The 16,871-nt window shown below is 39.7% G+C and overlaps 2 protein-coding genes across 2 annotated transcripts in view; both read right to left on the minus strand.

Moving 5' to 3' along the window:
* Positions 1-1,497: 1,497 nt before the first annotated feature.
* Positions 1,498-16,871, minus strand: part of LOC103515164 (protein tramtrack, beta isoform-like) — a gene marked incomplete at its 3' end in the record, with an annotated part of 26,615 nt that continues 11,241 nt past the window's right edge. Inside the window, exons 2-5 of the mRNA XM_008480087.3 lie at positions 4,696-5,094; positions 3,073-3,169; positions 2,645-2,713; positions 1,498-1,596 (exon numbers count right to left, since the gene is read on the minus strand). Coding sequence (XP_008478309.1) covers positions 1,498-1,596; positions 2,645-2,713; positions 3,073-3,169; positions 4,696-4,866 — 436 coding nt within the window. The remainder of the gene's footprint in view (positions 1,597-2,644; positions 2,714-3,072; positions 3,170-4,695; positions 5,095-16,871) is intronic.
* LOC103515165 lies at positions 6,940-8,303 on the minus strand. Its single transcript, XM_026827950.1, has 2 exons — positions 8,086-8,303; positions 6,940-7,211 (listed from the first exon to the last, which is right to left on the minus strand). Exons 1-2 carry the CDS (start codon positions 8,237-8,239, stop codon positions 6,958-6,960), a joined length of 408 nt encoding a protein of 135 aa, XP_026683751.1. The 5' UTR covers positions 8,240-8,303; the 3' UTR covers positions 6,940-6,957.

The raw sequence follows: 16,871 nt of genomic DNA on the forward strand, positions 1-16,871 counted from the left end.
TACCTACAAAGGAACTTAACGCTAATAACTATTAATAGACAAAGGTAGTTAATTGGGTTATTAAAGAATAGGTAACTAGTTTAGACTTTTTTGGTTATAGGTAGGTAATTACGTAAATAACAGTTTTTTCAGTTTAATATTTTAAAGCAGTAGCTGTAAAAAGAGGAACCATTATGGTTTGAGTAGTCCTATAAAAAATTAATAAAAATAATGATGAAAAAATATTAATTGTCTTTTGCAATATTTAACTTTCGATGTAAATTGTTACTGTCATATAAATAAAGTAGGTATCTAATTCTATGTACATAAATTCTTACAAAAAAAAAAAAAAAAAAAAAAAAAAAAAAAAAAAAAAAAAAAATCAGATAAAATAATTTATTTTTATCAAGACAATTTTGCAAAGCTTTGCGACCTGCAGCATTGGAGAGACATCAATAATGCTGAAATCACGGTCCACCAAGGTAATCAAGGTATTAAGACAATTTCGATTGGAAGAGTTAACTTGGTGAGCTTTCGACATTACTCAACATAATTATCATCATCAACCCAAGATATCGAAAGTAATTTTAAAGCTTTCTAATCAAAATTGTCTTGATAATAAAAATTGAATTATTTAATGTTCAATGTTTGTTAAAGGTTAGAGTTAGACTGTACCAGAAAGAGAAAAACCAGAGGCGTAGGGATATGGTCCACCAAGGTAAGATAATTTCGATTAGAAGAGTTAAATTGGTGAGCTTTCGACATTACTCAACGTATCATCATCAACCCAAGATATCGAAAGTAATTTTAAAGCTTTCTAATCAAAATTGTCTTGATAGTAAAAATATGAAACGTTCAATGTTTGTTAAAGGTTAGAGTTAGACTGTACCAGAAAGAGAAAAACCAGAGGCGTAGGGATATAAAGGGAGGGGGGCTTACCAAATTTTGCAAAGCTTTGCAACCTGCAGCATTGGAGAGACATCAACAATGCTGAAATCACGGGTCCACCAAGGTAATCAAGGTATTAGGACAATTTCGATTAGAAGAGTTAAATTGGTGAGCTTTCGACATTACTCAACGTATCATTATCAAACCAAGATATCGAACGTAATTTTAAAGCTTTCTAATCAAAATTGTCTTGATAGTAAAAATTGAATTATTTAATGTTCAATGTTTGTTAAAGGTTAGAGTTAGACTGTACCAGAAAGAGAAAAACCAGAGGCGTAGGGATATTATTGATACGTTGATAACTATAAATTAGTTATCAACGTATCACAATATCACATTGATATCCTACCTAATATTATAAGAGTTTTGAAAGTTACAAGAAGATTCTATCTAAATACCTACAAAGGAACTTAACGCTAATAACTATTAATAGACAAAGGTAGTTAATTGGGTTATTAAAGAATAGGTAACTACGTAACTAGTTTAGACTTTTTTGGTTATAGGTAGGTAATTACGTAAATAACAGTTTTTTCAGTTTAATATTTTAAAGCAGTAGCTGTAAGGGCTTACCAGGTGGAAATCGTTCCGGTGTAGGGGAGGTTCGTTCTGTCTGATCTCCGCCACTGTTGCCTTCTGTGTCCCTCTCCGCCTTCACGTTTGAGACAAGTTCTGTGGTAATAAAATAAAGGAGGAGTAGATTAGTGGTTTTTAGTCCATCCTTCCTTTATTATTACAATAGTAATAAAAAGGTATAAGGGACGGACTATTGTATTCGCTTCGGTGTCGTCTGTCTATGCTCCTATTTTTACAACCCAATATAACTGAGATATAACACATCCCCAATAAGGGGAAACAATATCTCAGTATAACTGGATTTTTTAAATTTTTACATAGGTAACTTAACATCTTTCCTGCCTACATAGGCGGTTCTTGCCTAAATTTTTGGGGGGGCTTGATTTTAAAGGTACACCTTCAAAATTTTGATTTAGCTTTGTGTAAAAAAAATCTGGTGTGAACATCACACGACTTTCCTTATCCTATTGAATGGTGCTTATTTGGGTGTTCTGTTGTAACATTTACAATAAGTGCTCTCTCGCGAAATGTTTACGTCATCACCACTTTTGGTAGCGCTTAGTCATCTGCAAAACCAAACCCTATTGAAAATGATAGAGACCGTCCGTAGACTCTATATCATTCTCATAGGTCTGGTTTTGCAGGCAAATACGCGCTACTCAAAGCCGCGCGTCTAACACTCGTATTTATGAACAAGAATGATCGTTCTTAGATCAGTCTCAAGTCAAAATTGACCAATCAAATGCTTTGAGACTATGCTTAGCACGAACTTAAGAGCCAGCATTTTGTTCATAAATATGGGTGTAAGTCTCCAATGTGAGACGGGTCAAAAGGATGAGGCCCACTCCAAAAAGCAATGTGTATAGTGAACTTTTATCTTCTCTTTGGTACCCCTGAGGCCTGAGGTATCTCAGGAGCCCCAGGTTAAATGACTCTAAGTAAAAGGCACAGATCCCATTCAAATTTCCTAAAGGTTGATTATTATTGATCATGCAATAAGAAGGTAGATCACCAGAACTCACCTTTGATCCTGAGGGACTCTACCTAATAGTCTATGGCAGTAATAATAAATCTCTCAGGCGACCTTTCAGGTCTACCTGCTAGTGAATGGCCGGCCATAAGAAGGCAGATCTCCAGAACTCACCTTTGATCCTGAGGGATTCGGCGACTTTGAGGAAGGTGGTAAGTCTGTCCTGGTCCACACTGACTTCACCTCGGTACAGAAGAGCACTTAGTGCTTCGCATTTCGCGAAATGTTTTGTGTCATCACAAATTGTAGTAGCGCGTAGCATAGTCGCCTGCAAAACAAAACCTAGAATTGGAAATGATAGAGAGTCTCTATAGCAGGGGTCGGCAACCCCGCGCCCGCGGGCTCCTTTTCCTGCACCCTCAGAGGTCCATAATATTTCAGTATTTTATCCTTTAGCGCACTTGTTCAGGCGACCTATCAAATCTACCTGATAGTGAATGGTCGGCCTAAGAAGGTAGTCCTCCAGAACTCACCTTTGATCCTGAGGGATTCGGCGACTTTAAGGAAGGTGGTAAGTCTGTCCTGGTCCACACTGACTTCACCTCGGTACATAAAGTCCAATAAGGACCGCATGTCCACATAGGGGATGTCCTTGAGAATCACAATGGGGTGACGGTCGGGATGACCCACGAATAACGCCTGCGAGGGAGAAAAGAAAATAACAAATTATTTGCGGTGAAGCTTCCCCCTTTTCAGAAATTTAATGAATATCACAGCTTCCCCCATTATATGTCAAATATAAAAGACCTTCTCACTTAGACTGCGGGGACAAAGGAACTTTTCAGTCCTATCCCAGCAGAATAAACAGGGTATATCCTATTCTACTTTGGTAGCTCCGATAGAAACACACAGTTCCGGATAGACGCAGACAAGGTCAAAATAACCCGTAACCCGTTGTATTTGTAGGTATATTTTCAATCGAAATAGGAGTGCAAGTAATTTTTTACGACCCTGGAAATTGAACCCGAGACCTTCTGCATGGCAAGCAAGTGGGTTACCATTGGGATAAACAATAAACATGCTCCTATTTTTACAACCCAATATAACTGAGATATAACACATCCCCAATAAGGGGAAACAATATCTCAGTATAACTGGATTTTTTAAATTTTTACATAGGTAACTTAACATCTTTCCTGCCTATCAAATATAAAAGACCTTCTCACTTAGACTGCAGGGAGAAAGTGACTTTTCAGTCCTATCCCAGTAGAATAAACAGGGTATATCCTATTCTACTTTGGTAGCTCCGATAGAAACACACAGTTCCGGATAGACGCAGACAAGGTCAGAATAACCAGGATGATGGCCCATATCCGAACCGGATAGGCACCGAAAGAAGAAGAACTCTAGTAATATCTTACTTGTTGGTTGTTGCTACTCATTAATGGTACCTATCTAACTACTCAAGTGTCCTCACGAGGCTGAGTGCACCTCGTATTCCAAGGTCAGAGCCGAAAAAGCTTCCTTTATATTAGTATGTATAAATTCTTGTAAGTAAATGAAGAGTAATATGTTGAAAAAAAAACTATTATTCTCGAGCTTGTCAAAGTCAATAATAGTCCGTCCCTTATACCTTTTTATTACTATTGTAATAATAAAGGAAGGACGGACTAAAAACCGAGGCCTCCGGAGGTCCCCTGTTGGCGGCCCTGGCTGCTCAAATCACTGCAACTTCTGCCCATAGAAGATGACACGAGTTGTAAGCTAGGCCACGCAACCAGTTCCAGGTATAGCCTACATAATAGCCTATCAGTACACGACTATGGAAACCGGTTTTTTTTTTTGCTAATCCGATTCTCAATTACTGATTATTTTTTTCAGATCGGCAAAATCCTTAGGCACTCCTTTTCGCGTGCGTTAGAATAGCTTCGAGTCTTAAAGAGGGTAGCGCGTTTGCCTTGTAAAATAACCAGGATGATGGCCCACATCCGAACCGGATAGGCACCGAGAGAAGAACTCTAGTAATATCTTACTTGTTGGTTGTTGCTACTCATTAATAGTACCTATCTAACTACTCAAGTGTCCTGATGTCCTCACGAGGCTGAGTGCACCTCGTATTCCAAGGTCAGAGCCGAAAAAGCTTCCTTTATATTAGATAATATTACCCACCGAACGTCTTTAACCTCTACAACACCGAGGCAGGTGAACTATAGGTAGGTACTCACTTGAAAGTAAGGGCTACATGCAGACAGTACGATCTTGTGCGCCTTCAGGTATCTGCCGTCGACAGCCAGAGTAACATCGACAAAACTCTCATCATGCAGTAACTGGTCAAACACCGACAGCAAATTCGACTGATGGTTGTTCCACCGTAGGCAAAACCTCTGTGACGTCATCGTGGGAAAAGAATCGTCTCAAGGGGGAAAAATCGGAGGGAAAAATTGCCTCGAGGGGGAATTTAATTTTTTGTGAGGAAGAAATGTGAGATTACTCTAAATGAAAGAACAAGGTACAAGGGAGCTGTGCGTTAGCGGACTAGTGGGTGGTGGAAAAGTTCGGATAGAAGCGACTGGGGGTGTCGCAAGACTCGGGAGCAACGGGGGTGGCGCGACTTTGAAGACATCCTGTAATCAGAAGAGAGGAGTACTTTGGTTAGTAATGGTTCTAATAGGTGAATAGAGAAAATCGAGCAGTATAAATAAGCACTACTATTATTATTACTATTTTCGTCCCGAAATCGATGAGAGAAGGACAGGATAGGAGAACGAACCTCATCTGTTAAACCAGCCACTCACTTTTAGGTAGACCTACAGGTTCACCCGATCAGTTCCGCCTGTCAGGGTGTCAGGTCTACCTGATAGTGTGTGTGCTCATCAGGTGTCATCACCTGATCAGGTATACCTGTCAGGTCTACCTGATAGTGAATAGCTGGCCTTAAAGTAATGCGAAAGTAGTGCCCAGATACAAAAAGGTCACGGTTTCGATTTCCGCCCGGGGCGAACTTTTTCGGGACTGTGTTCCCTTATAATAGACGCCTTCGATCGACGAGGTGAATCTATGTTGTCGAGGCAGTGTACGGTTTCAGTCGACATCGATCGACGGAGTCGACTGACTGTGTGTGGACTGTGGACACAGCTTTAGACCTCCATTGTTAGAGTTCCTTCTATGAAACCTACCTCGTCATCAGGTCTACCGTCACTATCCTTGAGTTCTACATAGGGTTTATCTGTAACGCGGTTCAAATCTTCATGCAGACCGTCTAGCAGGAACGCCAGAAACTCCTGGGCATCATGTTGCTGAAAGCCGTTGAACCGGGGAGCGTATTTGCCTGCCAACACATTGGAAAGAAAACAAATTTGGTGTGAATAGTCAGCTCCCATGGTGTAGTGGTCATTGCGCTCGCCTAGCACGCGGGAAACCCTGGTTCGATTCCCGGCGGGGTCAATTGAGTCAATTGTCCCTCCTCCCCTCTCTCATCTACCCAGGCAGGCTAAAATCAGTAGAACTGCAACAGTTTCAGTTAACTCTCATCCCGTACTGTACAAACAGGATGTGTACACCCCACCCTAAGTAATATCCTCATCGCTCTGACATGACAACGTTCAGGCTAATAATCATCATCAGTATCATGATAATAATAATGATACTGTTGATGATGAATATGATGATAGTGATACTGGTAATAATAATGGAAATGATAATAGTGATACTGATAGTGAAAATGATAATAAGTAATAACGAAGTTGATAGTGGTAATAATGATAATGGAAAAGGAATCGATGACGAAACTGATATTGATAATAATAATAATAATAATAATAATCATATTATATATATTATGTACCTAGGTATTTAAATAACGTACAACTTGAACTAATAAAATCATGATGACAATGACATTGCTAATTTTAATGATAATTACAGAAACAATAAAAAGACTGTAAGAAGAACAATCTCTGTGCTGCCTTCTTTAAGGCAAGGTCCCACTTGTCGTTTGGGTAAAAATCACATCGTGCATAGTGGGAACACTCTCATTTAAATTGCATTGCCTACAAGATAAGGACATTTTGTGTCGTTCGGAAAAAAATCGTATACCAGGACATTTTATTAAAAAAGGAGCTATGAATTAACTTCAACACCCTGACTACCAAAGCATATTCCATGGTGTTTACCCATAGAAACCAATGCATCAAAACATCCCCCTAACATGGAAGACTACAGACTCTTTAATTCTTGGAATTTTTTACAAGCAAAATTTCACTCAGAGACCCTCTTTCAAATAACCATTGAAAATACACAAGTGGCTTGCGGCAGCAAATGTGGACGTCCAAAGCGGATTTAAGCTCAAGGGACCTCAAAACGTGCTTTGGCACTAAAAACTGACCATCGAATATATATGTATTTGCCAGAATACATTACTTTCCTTTCTATTAGGATAACGAAAGTAAAAAAGTCACATAATGAAATACGGCTTTAATTATTAAAACTTAGTATTTAAATCGATTATTTGATAAATAGTTCAATATAAACTTACCAAAAGGTGAGTCGCTCCGTTCGATCATATCGCTGTCGCTCGCCACACTTCTCTCCTCATCATACTCCTCCTCCACCTCCTCCTCACACATCCCACCTCCCTCTTCCTCTTCATCTCCATCCGGCATCACATCCAGTCCGGCCGAGAGAGAGCCGGACAGCTTGCGTGGTAACCCGCGCTTCCGTTTGGGTCCTGTTAGTGCAGAACCTGGAAGAAGAGAATTGTCAATCAGTCTATCAGTATTCATTAGGTTCTGCATCCAGGATGACCTTAAGTGAGCAAACGAAAGAGCAATATGTACAGGACAGTTCTGGGAGACCAAAATCTAATGGTGATGTTGAGGGCAGAGACGAAAAGTAAAGTAAGATTAGGTTCTTCCTTTGCCTTAAGCATCCTTGAGGTGTTGAACTGTTGGCCAAATTTCATGAAAATCGGACAGATTAGTCGGAAGTTATAGCAAAACGAAGAATTTCTTAAAATCTTAATCTGTGTTCACACATAGCCGACGCCGTCGACCGCGTCGAGCGACGTCGACTAACACCGTACATTGTCTCGACAACATAGATTCACCTCTTCATCGACGATGTCGACTATGTGTAGACACAGCTTCAAAGGAACTTGGGCGCAGTGCACACTGGAGAAATGCGTTTCATGAAACGCATTTCATATGTCAATAGACAATCAGTTTCATGAAACTCGTCGGGTTTCGTGAAACACGTTTCACTAGTATGCATCGCGCCTTGTAGTCTAGTTAACAGTTCCCTCTATCAAACCTCTACAAAAAGACATCCTACTAAATCTTACCTAGTAGTGGATTATTAGTCTGTAGCGACGTGTTAAGTCCATGCTGAGAGCCGCTCATATGCCGCTTCAGTCGCTGTCGATAGGATAACGATATGCTACCGGCTGATAAGGGGACTGCTCAGATGGTCTGAAAACTTACCTAGTAGTGGATTATTAGTCTGTAGCGACGTGTTAAGTCCATGCTGAGAGCCGCTCATATGCCGCTTCAGTCGCTGTCGATAGGATAACGATATGCTACCGGCTGATAGGGGACTGTTCAGATGGTCTGAAAACTTACCTAGTAGTGGATTATTAGTCTGTAGCGCCGTGTTAAGTCCATGCTGAGAGCCGCTCATATGCCGCTTCAGTCGCTGTCGATAGGATAACGATATGCTACCGGCTGATAGGGGACTGTTCAGATGGTCTGGATTGGACAGGAGGGAGGATGCCATCTTGGGAAGATCACACTGGTCCTCGTTCACCTCTGTTAGACCTGGAAGAGAATGGGTTAACCATTAATTAGTGTCATTAGTGCATTGGTTCCCAACCTGGGGGTATTTACCCCCCGAGGGGTAAAATACACTTTTTCGAGGGGTAAAAAGAACCTTGATAACAATATACAATACACTCCCTTGAGACCCTTGACGACATTATATTACAGGTTTCAAGTTAGAAATAGCAAGTAGGCCTACAAGTTATTAGTTGAGTACAACAAAAGCTATTAGCTAGTTTGCCTGTACTGTCAGTTAGAACTACCTTACCTACCTATTGTTACTATTGCTAGCAAGTCCTTTTTGTAAAACTTGCAATGAGATGATGACAATGGTCCTAAAAATAACCAAACCGTTAAACCCCTCGGAAAAACTCTCTCCCTAAAACTCAAGATGAGTCAATTGAGGTGATACAAAATTACAAAATGCCCAAAGCCTTAATACTTCCTAATCCACAAAGTAATGATAAAAATGTTCACTGTCAGTCTAGTTAGCTTGGAGGGTAGCGCGTCTACCTTGTAAGCGCTAGGTCGCGGGTTTGATTCCCACCCGGGGCGGATTTTATCCTGAACGGATAAGGTTCGTTCTCGGAACGGCTGGCTTCCTACTATCATGTCTTCTTTCTCTCTTCGCTTTAGTTCCCTCTTAGGGGGGGAATCACTACTCCCTTTGAGTCTTTTAGTAGCTTTTTTTTTAACCCTCTTAGCTCTACAGTTCACTGAACCCACTATTAACCGCGCCGTAACACTGACTGAAAATTAAACCAAACCAGTAAATTGCACCGCACTTAACTTTGACCGAAACCTAAACCAACCAGCAAATTGCATTACCTAGGTACCTGACAAGATATTAAACCAAAGTGGCATAGCTAGAAACCCACCTATTCTTTCTGAGGGTTATTAGAATAGATCAGAATTAAATTAGAATCTCTTACTCAGCTTGGTCACCAAGATATTGCCTCTCTACCGCATACAAGGGTCTCATTTTACTTTTGTTGCGTCTCTCTTTTGTAGGTTCAGATTTTTTTTAAGGGATTCTGTTTTCCCTCTTTTTTTGGCACGTGTTCGTCACACATTCTTTATTGGGTAGATCTCTAATATTACGTTCATCAGGTGAATTAGCTAGATTGTTAGATGTTTTACTTAAGGTTGGTAGGTAGTTTTATCCTTAAAGTAGCAGCTGTTGTTTTTTTGTGAATGGTGGAGCAGTGTGTAGTATTTTTTTTTTTTTTTTTTTTTTTTTCTTTTTTTTAGATTTGGGTGAATTAGCTAGATTGTTAGATGTTTTACTTAAGGCTGGTAGGTATAGTTTTATCCTTAAAGTAGCAGCTGTTGTTTTTTTTTGTGAATGGTGGAGCAGTGTGTAGTATTTTTTATTTTTTACTATGTACCTATCATATACCTACATAATATTAGTTTATTTGGTTTTTTATTCATTTGGATTTTATCCTCTGTAATTTTATTCTTTATTCTTATTCATTGTAATTTTATCACGTATAGGTTGTAGGCTTGTAGGTCCTATCTCTATTCGTAATACCTATAGTTATTTATTCATTTTGTTTCTTCATTCATTCTTGTTTTTGTATCTTCATTCATAAATTACCTACCTACATCTATTGCTTCTTATTATCTTTGTTAATTTGGTAGCTGGTAATGGGTTTCTCACATCCTGTATCTGTTTTGTTTGTAGTTGACGGTCACTATCTGGAAGTTCTTTGACGATTCTATTTCTGAGGTCATCTCAGCTATTCCTTGGTGAATAATTGTTATTATTCGGTATTATTTTATTATTTATTTTTTTTTCTTCAAGAGATTTGTCGTCACTGTAGGTATGTATAACTAAGGTATTGTGTATTGTGATAAGAATGTTTAGACGCTTTGGATTTTGATAGTGTCTGTTTAGAATCTTTTAAATTATTTTAGAGTGTCTTTATAGACAACTAGTCATCTGATTAGGTTTTTTTTTAGATATTGTTTTTGTTTAATTATCGGTTTGGTCAGGTTTGAGTCTGAGTTTATACCTACCTATTTTCTGCAGTTTTTCCCCAAGTGGAACGATCGCCTCTAAACTTTTGTTCTGAAATTCATTTTTAGATTGAACATGTGTTTCTTCTTTTTTTTCTTCCCCTCCTTGGTATCCCTTTTCTCTCTCTCTCTCTCTCTCTCTTTCTCTCTTCTGTGTCTTCTTATTTATCTTCTTTGTCTTCTCCTCCTTCTTCGATTTCTTCGTCTTTTCTCCTTCTCCTACTCCTCCACCTCCAAGTCCTCCACCTCCTCCTCCTTATCACAGGCCAAGTAAAGTAAATTCTCTCCTTATCACAGGACAAGCAAAGTAAAAAGTGGGGTCGGAAAAAATCGAAAGCACAAACATGTTTCCTCCCATGCACAATTTTCCAGGCCAAAGCTTTACTGGTGGAGAGGAGAGAAAGCATGCTACCTCCTGTATGCAAGCAGGAAAAGTGAGGAAAAAATCAATATCAGGGCCATATTGAACCTGCAACTTATACATTTTGTGTTCTGACGATGTGCTTTCTGAAACGCTATTGATATTGAACGAAGCAAGTTTGGTGCGCTTTTTCTGGACGAACTTTCGACGAATTTTCGTTTTATTTTGTCTCTATGTTTGTCTGTCCGTTTGTCTGACATTAATCTCGAACCTGCAACAACGAACTTTCGACGAATTTTCGTTTTATTTTGTCTCTATGTTTGTCTGTCCGTTTGTCTGACATTAATCTCGAACCTGCAACAACGAACTTTCGACGAATTTTCGTTTTATTTTGTCTCTATGTTTGTCTGTCCGTTTGTCTGACATTAATCTCGAACCTGCAACAACGAACTTTCGACGAATTTTCGTTTTATTTTGTCTCTATGTTTGTCTGTCCGTTTGAGGGGTGCTGCCTTCATTCGGAATTCAAGCTGGGTTTTCGAAACGATTTTTGACTGATTTAACACTGCTATCACAGTTTTTTCTTCTCTTTTGAAGAGGTTTGACAGAGGAAACCGTAACACCGGAGGTCTTATCGTCCCGAAATCGAAAAGAGAAGGATGACAGGATAGAAGAAAGCCAGCCGTTCCGAGAACGAAGCTCTTCTGTTTAGTATGAAGTTTGCCCCGGGCGAGAATCAGGTCTTACAGTCTGTCTGGTTCTATTCGAATTTCCTACCTCCACCCTGTACAATATTGGTGTACAGTAGACAGTACCTACATAGAACAATGTTTACATTACAAGCAAGGTCACACATGTACAGTACATATAGTCATATACAGGTACCTACACATATACAGTACATAATAAATACATGTACATATGTACACAGTGCTAGCTTCTGCCTGCGAGTCCTGGAGCTGAAATATGTACAGTACATATAGTCATATACATGTACCTACACATATACAGTACATAATAAATACATGTACATATGTACACAGTGCTAGCTTCTGCCTGCGAGTCCTGGAGCTGAAATATGAAACCTGAGCCAGCCCGAACCAGGACTGGACACATCTTGGAACCTCACACTTCAGGACTGGACCGGGATTCATAAAGAAAAGAAAACAACAACAACAACAAACAAACAAAATTTCTTTAAAAAGAACTATTCGATATTTCCAGAGTAACTAGCTCCGACCTAGCCAAAGTTGCCTTTTGTTAGCCATGAAATAACTACTTACTACATTAGACTTGTGTGGTCTGTGTCGTAGCATGCCCATTGCCCATGCCCATCCCATACAGTATGTCCCTGATAAGGTGAGCGAGAAGAGACACAATACTGCCTATTATTTAAATGCTGGATCAACACGAGAACACCAGAATTACCAGAAAGTAACCCGTTTTCTTTAAAAATAACTATTCGATATTTCCAGAGCAACTAGCTCCGACCTTGCCAAAGTTGTCTTTTGTTAGCCATGAAATAACTACTTACTACATTAGACTTGTGTGGTCTGTGTCGTAGCATGCCCAATTGCCCATGCCCATCCCGTATAGTATGTCCCTGATAACTTGAGCGAGAAGAGACACAATACTGCCTATTATTTAAATGCTGGATCAACACGAGAACACCAGAATTACCAGAAAGTAACCCGTTTTTTTTTTTTTTTTTTTTTTTTTTTTTAATTACCAGAAATTAACCCGTTGTATTTGTATATTTTCAATCGAAATAGGAGTGCAAGTGTTTTCTTTTTACGACCCTGGAAATTGAACCCGAGACCTTCTGCATGGCAAGCAAGTGGGTTACCATTGGGATAAACAATAAACATGCTCCTATGGTATGTACATAATGTATGTTGCATTGATGTTGATGCATTCTTGTACTGTGGTCACAGAGTAATGTAATGGTCACAGAGTAAGAGAAGTGCGATTACACTAACCTCATAGCACTACCCACTACTTACATAGATACATACATACACAAAAAACCCACTGTGAAGAAGGTTGATGGTTCAAGTCCCTTGTACCTAACTATTTGTAGCTACGCCCCTTTGTGATGTTCTGAGGTACGATATGCATTAGATTATTACGAGCAAATACAAAATACAATATGTTCATGTACTTAAGCCCAGCCACTCACTATCAGATAGACCTGATCAGGTGTCAGGTCTATCTGATAGTGTGTGTGCGCTCATCAGGTTTCAGGTACACCTGATGGTGAATAGCTGGCCTAATACAATATAGAGGCAGAAATGCACAGAAACTATTAGGAGACGATCCCCTTTCTAGTCCCCCCCATGTAGTGCCCCCCCTGAAATATTGGAATAGGGGTTCCAAATGAGTGACTTCCCCCCCCCAATCTATGTACTTATACATATTTATGTATAAATTCTTGTAAGTAAATAAAGAGTATTATGTTGAAAAAAAAAAACTATTATTCTCGAGCTTGTCAAAAGTCAACAATAGTCCGTCCTTTATACCTTTTTATTACTATTGTAATAATAAAGGAAGGACGGACTGAAAGCCGAGGCCCCCGGAGGTCCCCTGTTGGCGGCCCTGGCTGCTCAAATCACTGCAACTTCTGCCCATAGAAGATGACACGAGTTGTAAGCTAGGCCACGTTTTTAAATTTTTACATAGGTAACTTAACATCTTTCCTGCCTATTTGTTGGTCATTTTTATTGTTAAATCTATGTATACCATATGTATAAATCTTGTAAGTAAATAAAGAGTATTATGTTGAAAAAAAAACTATTATTCTCGAGCTTGTCAAAGTCAATAATAGTCCGTCCCTTATACCTTTTTATTACTATTGTAATAATATGCGCAACAATAAAAACTCTAAAGATGAGTCTCTCCTGTTGCATTGAGCAATATCATATTTAGTATTCAAAAGTAATATTATGCATTAATGAACAATTCATAACTCATCAAAAGATACAATTATGTACAATGTGCATACTATGTAGGTACATAATGTATGTTGCATTGATGTTGATACATTCTTGTACTGTAGTCACAGAGTAAGAGAAGTGCGATTACACTAACCTCATAGCACTACACACACACACACACACACACACACACACACACACACACACACACACACACACACACACACCTGCCTTGTAAACGCCAGGTCGCGGGATTGATTCCCACCCGGGCGAATTTTATGATAAACAGATAAGGTTCGCCAACCTCAATGGTGATGCAGAGGTTAACGCGTTGGACTTTCGCTCTGGAGTTTGGTGGTTCGAGTTCAAGTTAAGTCATAAAATTTATCTAGGTGTAATCATTAAAGAGTTTTTGCAACCAAAATTAGCCGTTAAAGTGTTCAGCTCAAGGGTCGCTAATTTTGGTTACAAAAACTCGCTTTTGGGGAACGATATTTGTGACAAGCATTTAGGTACCTACGCTCCACAAAAATTCCTAGGAAAAATTTGTCGAAATAAAAGCCCCAAAAGTGCCTCCTTCAATAGCGCCTCAGAAAGCACATCGTCTGTATGTTGCAGGTTCGAGATTAATGTCAGACAAACTTAGAAACAAAATAAAACGAAAATTCGTCGAAAGTTCGTCCAGAAAAAGCGCACCAAACTTGCTTCGTTCAATAGCGTTTCAGAAAGAACATCGTCTGAACACAAATGTATAAGTTGCAGGTTCAATATGGCCCTGATATTGATTTTTTCCTCACTTTTCCTGCTTGCATACAGGAGTAGCAGGCTTTCTCCCAAAAATATCAATACCTAGTGTTGCGTTTTTTTGAACGAAAACTTTGGATTTAAAAAGAAGCAGGAGAGGAAGAAGAAAAAGGAGAAGAAAAAAAGAAGAAGGAGAAGGAAAGAGGTTTGATAAAGGGAACTGTAACTACTAAGGTCCTATCTTCCAGAAATCGAAGAGAGACAGCTAGAATTGGCGAAACACATCCGTCCCGAGAACGTACCTCATCCGTTCAGGATAAAATTCTCCTCGGGTGGGAATCGAACCCGTGACATAGCGCTTACAAGGCAGACGCGCTACCCTTTAAGCTAACAAGCTAACTAGACAAAAAGTATACCCTGAATACTTTCAGCAACAATAAAGTTGCAAAGTATTTGCTACAGAGCTGACTAGGCTGACACCTTTACTATCGTTCATAATCAGGAAAGTAACTCTATAGCTTGGTCAAGACCAAAGACATAAGGATAGACATACATAGGATAGCGGATAGAGGACTAAAACTTCGTAATGACGAGGTACCTATGGCGTGTGCTTCTTCCTATACATTTACCTAATGATCATAATATGCAGTCATTTGTCAGGACGTTAGACAACATGGTGGCTCCGCAACGTCAAGATGAAGAAGATGAAGAAGAAGAAGAAGAAGAAGAAGAAGAAGAAGAAGAAGAAGAAGAAGAAGAAGAAGACATTTTGTAAAAAAGTTTTGTAAAAATTTAAGTGATATTACCGTAGGATTATATGATCTTCATTTTCCATCCGGCCCGAAGGACCTATAGCGAAGCTTTATTTACAACTGAATCCATCCAACTACCAAAGTACCAAGCTATACCTGCCTCTGTGGCCTAGTGGTCAAGGCGCTCGCCTGGTAAACAGGAGGGCGTGGGTTCGATCCCAGCCGAGGTATGGAATTGTATCCTCATTTATTTGAGAATTTGACCACATATATTATATGTGGGCTTTTTCCTTTCTTTCCATCCTGGTTTTACTTTTAATACTTTACCTACTTATCCTAGTTACTGCCTCGGTGGTGTAGTGGTCAAGACGCTCGCCTGGTAAACAGGAGGGCGTGGGCTCGATCCCAGCCGAGGTATGGAGTTGTATCCTCATTTATTTGAGAATTTGACCACATAATAATGGAGCTCTAAGGGTTAGGTGGTAGAGAACGCCTATGGCGTTAACCTCGCCCAGTGGTTGCCTTCCACTCAAGAGTCTATTATTATTATCCTATAAAGCAGCGATTTCCAAATAGCGGCCCGCGGGCCACACTTGGCCCCGGAAGCTTTTTGGGATTTGTGCAACTTAAATAAATGCAATTTCTGACTCGACTGGGAATTGAACCCGGCGGCTCTACTCTGGAAGACCAGTGCAGTTACCATTCAGCCATTCGTTTTATGTGTGTGACAATGCCCTGTGTAGGTACCTGCCAATGAAGAATAAAATGTAGAGTAAATGCACCTTCCCAAAGCCTACAATCTGATGGTAAGTAAGGCAAAAGGCTAAAATGAACCTCTCTCTAAAATTTTATGACTCGGACTCGAACCACCAACCTCCAGATTTGAAATCCGTGTTAAACTACGTCCCACACCACTGAGGTTGCCTATGACTAGGATGCTTTATCAGTCAAGTTGAAATCAAGGGCACTCTAGGCAAATCCCTTGATCATCAAAACCTAATGTAGTGGGTTGGAACAACTATCAACCTACCTACCTAGCTATTGATAAAATAGTTCTGCTCCTAAGTACCTCTAGAAACCTAGGTAGGTATGTACCTAGATGTAGGTATGTTAGGGATATGCCTAGAATTAATTAGAGAGAAACAATCAATAATTTATTGATGAGCTGCCGCTGCCCAGCGTCTGGGTTGCCATATGACACAGCATACAACTCAAACAGACATGTCACAATAAAATTAAGTAAATTGAAAAGATTAAAATTTTTAAAAAACATGGATAAATTGGTGTAGGTGGTTGAGATTGTATCATCATTGCGGAGAGCTGTAGAGATGGCGATGGATAGTAGCGAGCGTATCTTTTAATATGATGAGGGCAAGTTCTTTTAATTTGTTCTTCCCGATGTTCTGTTTTTTGAAAAAGTCGAGCAGAAATGGGGATATACTGCCTCGCGCCCCAAACCACAGTCCAACAACATCCCAATGGGAGATAAGTACAATAGGAATGTACCTATACAGTGGTTATGGGGGTAATGGGGGCACGGTTGGTCCAGTGGTAACGCGCTTGCTTGCCATTCAGAAGGTCCCGGGTTCGAATCCCACTATCGACAAAAATTTGTACTCGTTTTTCGATTGCAAATATTTCAACGGGTTAATTTCTGGTGTTCTTGTGTTGACCCAGCACCTAAATGGGAAGTATTGTGTCTCTTCTCGCCCATGAGAGGCATACTACGGGATGGGCATGCTACGACACAGGCCACAAGCGTCTAATGTAGCAGTTGTT

The sequence above is a fragment of the Diaphorina citri genome, unplaced genomic scaffold (genome assembly GCF_000475195.1).
Source record: "Diaphorina citri unplaced genomic scaffold, Diaci psyllid genome assembly version 1.1 scaffold1287, whole genome shotgun sequence".
NCBI lineage: Eukaryota > Metazoa > Arthropoda > Insecta > Hemiptera > Psyllidae > Diaphorina > Diaphorina citri.

What these genes read in the sequence shown, in the direction of transcription:
- LOC103515165 (XM_026827950.1), bottom strand. Translation starts at nt 8,239, where the DNA reads ATGGCATCCTCCCTCCTGTCCAATCCAGACCATCTGAACAGTCCCCTA. An exon ending in GACTAATAATCCACTACTAG is followed by an intron (nt 7,212 to 8,085) that starts GTAAGTTTTCAG and finishes CTCTTCTTCCAG; the next exon opens with GTTCTGCACTAACAGGACCC.